The sequence below is a fragment of the Argiope bruennichi genome, chromosome 4 (assembly GCF_947563725.1).
Source record: "Argiope bruennichi chromosome 4, qqArgBrue1.1, whole genome shotgun sequence".
NCBI lineage: Eukaryota > Metazoa > Arthropoda > Arachnida > Araneae > Araneidae > Argiope > Argiope bruennichi.
The window spans coordinates 80,559,407-80,565,746 of NC_079154.1; the positions used below are offsets into that span (position 1 = coordinate 80,559,407).

At 33.1% G+C, this 6,340-nt stretch overlaps 1 protein-coding gene across 1 annotated transcript in view; it reads left to right on the forward strand.

The window, feature by feature from the left end:
- The window catches only part of LOC129966117 (dentin sialophosphoprotein-like), a 31,521-nt gene extending 25,181 nt beyond the window's left edge, over positions 1-6,340 (forward strand). Inside the window, exon 4 of the mRNA XM_056080497.1 lies at positions 3,135-6,340. Within this exon, the coding sequence (XP_055936472.1) occupies positions 3,135-4,090 (956 nt within the window). The 3' untranslated portion in view covers positions 4,091-6,340. The remainder of the gene's footprint in view (positions 1-3,134) is intronic.

The window sequence follows — 6,340 nt, forward strand, 5'->3', positions numbered from 1 at the left end:
ACACGTCAAAATGAGCATTTTGATGTGAACACGTGGGATCCTCGAATAAAACATCATAGTCTAATTAAGGTGTGAAGCTTGTGTTATGAAAACTTCAAGAAATGAGAAAAAACCAAGTGAAAATCAATGGTTATTGAGAACTTTCATTACAACAGATTTTCGAAATGTCGGCCATTTAACAAATGATATGGGGAAGTCTAGAAATGAAGTGCGCAATTGTTTTCTGCAAAACATCTGTTCCGATTTTCTTGGCAACAATTTCGATTGCTGCTCTCAAGTCGTCCAATGTTGAGTCTGAATGAGACACACTGTATCTTTCAGAAGTGCCCATTAAAAGAAGTCGCACGGTTTAAGATCCGGGGAGTAAGGTGGCCACTCTATACCATTGCCTGGTTTCGTAATGGAATCTAACCAGATGTCTAACGTGAAAATGCTCTGCTAAAAAATCGAAGTGTCGCTGAGTGCGGTAAGATCTAGCACCATCTTGCATAAACCAATAATCGCTTATCTTCTGTATGCCATGCAAGAATGGGGTAACACTTTTATTCAACACGTCAAAATAAACATCATCGGTGACATTTTCGATTTAAAAAAATTGGCCAAATGTTGCCTTCAACAAATAACGCACACCAAACTGTGAGGCTAAGTGGGTACAAGGCTCCTCGTAATTGAACCAGATCTGATTAAAATCAATTTCACCAAATTCAACCTTATTAATCATCGTGTTGGCAAAATCAAATCTCCTTAAACCATCCAAATCGGTCAATGGTTGATTTATTTGAATTTTGTAAGGGAACAGAGACGCATCCCTCCTCATTATCGGATGCACCGTGCAATTGTCGTTTCATTTGTACCGAAGTTGATGAACTTGTTTCCGGCACTTCTTTCACTTTCTGAACATTAGCACCCGTTCTTGCACGCATCTCTTTTTTCTCCATCCCTAGTACACTGTCCAACACAGTGCTGGTCTCTTTAAATCTTTCAACGTTTTTCTGATCGTCGTGCCGTTTATGTTGTGGTGATTGCTGAATTTTTTCACCACAGTCGCTGGTGATTGCAATTCATGATAAATCAGTACCATGAAAACACGATACTCAATCGAATATTTGCTCATTTCAGAACCACAACGATTACGTACAGTACACAATAATTTCTTAGCAAATAACGCGAGACTCATTCTCGTCAAACCTGTTTTCTAGCCTTATATGCCATGGTGGAAATTTGCATATTCTCTTGCAGACGCACTTTTCCTCTCACTGGCTGCCATAAATTTGTATAGTCATCTAGAAAAGCTTCTAAGTTGTGCAATTGTCGTTTACATTGTAATCTGGAATACAAACTGTCGCATTCGTAATTAACATTCTTCGTGTAATTAGACTATGACGCTATATTCGGGGCCCTACATTTTATACATCAAAATACTCGTCTTGACGTATTCTATCCGAATCTGTAAATATTAGACGTTGCATACCTTGTGGGACACCCTGTACTTAAAATATCTGTAATTTTTCTATAAACGGTAATGAAATTCTCCTCTACTTGCTTTACAATTTAATTACCGAATTATTTCCTTTTATTAATTCTGCCCCATATTTTTTCCGATACTCATTTTAAAGAGGCAAAGGTAGATAATTTCATAATATTCAATTTACTCGTAATTACTATAATAGAACAAAAAAAAAATTTGCTGTGGAGAACCCCAGTTATGTAGATGACAGAAAAACTTATTTCCAAGAAAAGAAAGTACTGTGCATCAAAATGATGTGCAACAGCAATAAATCCTCAATTGCTCTTTTGCTTTTTAAAAATCTTAAATCTTTTGTGTAATTTTTTATGATAAACGAATATTATTCGATAATGAAATCCATAGTCGTTTAGAAAACTGCCTGCTCTTAAGTTAAAAAAGATCTCATCATCAGTCAGTGGTTTATTGGATTCATCGTCCGTTCTTAGAAGAGGTGCTGCCCCAATATGGTCAAGGAAACAAACAAAATCCTAGAAGAAATATATTGGTGAACATTTAAATGGAAAGAATAATAAAGTTATAAAAACATCATGACCAATCTAAATCGAATAACAGTACATCATATATGTGGGGAAATGAGCGGTGGCAATGCTAATCATGATTATTGAATTTTGGATAATTAATTGATATAAAAGAGTTCACAAATTTAGAGTTAGGATATTAAATAAAAATAAAAATAAAGGAAAAAGGTTAAAAAAATAAAAATACAATTCGTCATCGTTTTTAATATTAAGTTCCTTCTAAGAGCCAACTGCTCTTCGTCACTCGTCGTTTTATATCGACTACAAAGAATAACTTTATTAGTTTCAACTATTAACTATAAAGAAAAACTTCCTTATACTATTAAGTATAAAGAAAAACTTAATTAATTTCAAAAGTTCTGATGCATCCAACTCATTAATTCCGGTCGAGTCCGTTCAATGAGCAGGAACAGCTCCCCAATCAGGATTTCAGTCTGACACCACATAGATAAAGAAAAACTATATACAGTAGACTCCCGATTATCCGCGAGCGGGTTATCCGCGCCTGCTGCACTAAGTTTTTTTGTTTTTTGTTTTGCTTCCAAGCAAAGAGAAAATGCTTCCAAAGCAAAAAACAAACACAAATGACTGATTTTTTCAAAAAGATGTAGTTTTACAGTTATGCTTTTGTAATTACCTAATACATTACAGTATTAAAACAGTACATATGTATTAATTTTTCTGTGTATCCTTGACGCCTCTCGTAAGTACAAAGCACTTTTCTGTTTTCATTAACAAAATGCAGTTTAGGTTCGTTTTGAGTGATATACTAAAATATTAAGCGTTAGTTAAACATCCTGCTGTTTATTTTACGTTTTATTGTACATAAAACGATTTTTCGAAGTTGGAATGACTGTTTTCTCTTTTGCTGTACCCGTTTTTAGCTTTTTTCGGATTATCCGCGATTTTTGTTATCCGCGGCGGCCGCGCCACCCAATTCCGCGGATAATCGGGAGTGTACTGTATACTATCTTACAGGAAAGCGATGCCTCAGAAATTTGAAATTAATTGAGTTTTTCTTTATTCTACCCTTCTATATAAAATATATGTCACTCTCTGATTACTAACGGGTGTCATTATTCCTTCAGCTATTGAAAAGGTCAACGAGCTCTATACCAACAGGGAGAAAATGAAACGTCGAAAAAAGAAAAAGGCCGATGATGAAGAGGAGACACTCTCAGTGGGAAGTAGCTATCTTTTTGTTGATGAAAAGTTGACTATCAAAGAAAGAATAAAAAAGCTACTCGGTCTTTTAGACGACAATGTTTCGGATACCGATTCAATGAAAGAAACCACAGATAAAAGCGACGATCAGTTGAAACGCAGTACATCGGGAGATGAGCTGTCTTCCTTGCCAGAAGTGAAAATAGTGGAAATCAACAAGTCTCGACAGGTGTCAGAAGAATCTTCAGACTCTCCTAAGCTGGGAGATTCACATTCGAAATTGTCTTTTCTGCAAGATTCACCACCTAGAACTCACGATACTTTGTCAAGACTTTCCTTACTGCAAGATTCACCGCCCAATTACGGGGTTACTCTTCTAGAAGATACTCCACCATCTCACCAAGCCAAAAAATCTGATCAAGAAAGCGCGAAAGCCAGCGATTCAGGAAGATCCAAGTTTGACAAGAAAAAGACTGAATCACAGGAGTCTCAAGATTCAGAGCATTCAGTAAAAAAGCAGGATTCAACGGATTCCGATATAAATTCACACAAATTGAAGCAAAAGTCGGACTCCCAAGGATCTGATGATAAAAAGGTAAAGCAATCAAAATCTGATTCGCAAGACTCTGAGAACGGAAAGAGTCGCAAGCAGAAATCAGATTCTCAAGAATCGAATGATTCGTTCGACAATCTTCCAAAAGTTAAGAACAAGCGAATATTTGAGCCACATGAATCAAAGCTAACAAGGCGAGAATCCATGGGAGGATATTCAGGAATTGATGCAAGCCACAAATGGAGAAAATCGCCAAATGCCAAAACAAAAAGCGAGTCAAAAGTTACAAAATCTTTGGACGTGAACACAAGTTCCCACTTTAATTAATGAGAACTATATCACTTTTATACAAGTTTAAAAAGTCAGCACTAACACGAACAATATACATATTCTTCTGAATTGCTGCAGAAACATCAACAGCAAAAAAGATCATATAACTTAAAAGGACAAATAATACCAACAAAGAAAATATTTACCATAGATCGCAGAACTGCAATCCATTTTAAGTGACCGAAATATGAAACGTTATTTTCATATTTCGGAAAAAAGAAAGAAACGGAAAGTTACGGAAAAAAGAAAGATTGAACAAGCAGATGTATGATTCAGTGACATTGGCACCGTTGAAATGTTTATAGATTTACTAAAAGTGCTGTCTGAGAGCTTAGCTGCGTACTCAATAAATCAATGAAAGAGTGTATCAATATTTGGAAAACTTCTAGTATCGTAACAAATGCGATTTAGCACTTCAAAATATTTGATATAATCATAAATGTTTCATACATTGATTACTTCATGCTTCTCAGATGTATTTAGTAGATTCAAATCTGCAGGACATACTCTAATCCGTCATTTGAGTACATTGGAATACATTAAAAAGCGTATAATGGTAAGCAATTATACGTAAAATTTTAAAATGATATGTCATGGAATGCATGTGTGGTTGCAAACAATGCCTGTTTCAGGCAATTATGATGCTACCTTCAGGCAGTCAGGAAATTTAATAGGTCATCACACATCTATTATTTTACAGGTATAACCTTCACAGACCAACTAATAAAAAATCCAAGAATACCGAAGAATTGTTTTTTCTGCTATTAAATGGGAATTGCAATTCTAGGTGCTGTGGTATATATTGTATCTTTTACATTTCTATACTTCTTTATTGCCAACTGTATAACATATTTTCTCATTAGTAGTTTCTTAATAACAAATAAGATTTTTTTTTTGTTATCACATTTTGATCTAAAGCACAAACCAGCTTTCATTCTTTATTATAAAAATTTTTTTCAAAAGTTATAGACCATTCAATCTGGATAAAATTGCATAGATATAGTTTCACAAAATATAGGTAGGCAGATATTGTACATCCTCACAACGATTAAAATTTACTTCCAGCCTTTCAATAGTGAGAAATACACTCAATTTTCATAGATTTAATTAGATTTTTAAATAGGATCGCAGAAAAAAATTATTTAATAAATTATAGATTACTATGAATAATTCACAAGTGGTACTAGACAATGCATATCATAACAAATGGGGTTTTCTTCCCCATATAAAAACAAACATCGTGTATTAAATACGAAGAAATGTATTTTTAAAATTTAATAGGGACAGATAGAGAAATTTACAAAATTGTATAAGATGAGAAAAGTTTAACAAAGGGATAAAATTTCTAAGAGGTACAAAATAAATTTGGGATTCATATTTAATATTGTAGTATCAACAACTTTCATTAATATATGAACATAATTTTTATGATGATTTACCTAATTTAATAAATTACCATTAAACCTAAAGATATTCATACAGTTTAAATGGTTGTCGGATTTGGATTTTGCACTGAACTTAAGGAGGGGAGGGAATCAGTATATAGAAAGTCTAATATGCAGAAATACATATTTCACATTTTCAGCACTTTTTTACTAAAAACAGGTACAATTAAACTGTCTTTCTTTCAAGAATTAAACTTGAGAAATTGATTGAATTAAATTAAACTTTCAAGAATATTTTTTTAGGAACTTACAAATAAAGGATTTCAAAAGTGTTGTGACAGTTACTAATAATTTCTTAAAATTTGTGTTGGTCTTTAAAAAGTATAATCTTGATTATAAAATGATTTGTAAGAAATCTGGAGGCAATCTTTGCAAGATTGTAATGGTAAAAGTACATGCAAAAATGAATACACTTTATATTATGAATTAAGACATTAAAAACTAAAAAAAATGACTAATATAAAGCACATAAATGTTGTGTTTAATAAAGGAGTTCACATAACGTGTTAGGGGAAAAAAGTCCATCCTTGCATTACTATATGCAATATTTGACAAATAGCAACTGTTCACATTTTCTCAATAACGAATCAATGAATTAAGTACCATATATTTCTGAATAAGAGAGATAAATGATAAAGTATTGAATAGAATTGATTTATTCTCATGCAATACACATTAAGTCAATAAATTGCAAAATTAATTTTTAAATTGAATGGCATATTTTACTGTTTGTAGTATTGTGTTACAACACAACCTAAGGCAATATACAATTAGATGATCAGACAGCTACATTTTACATGTG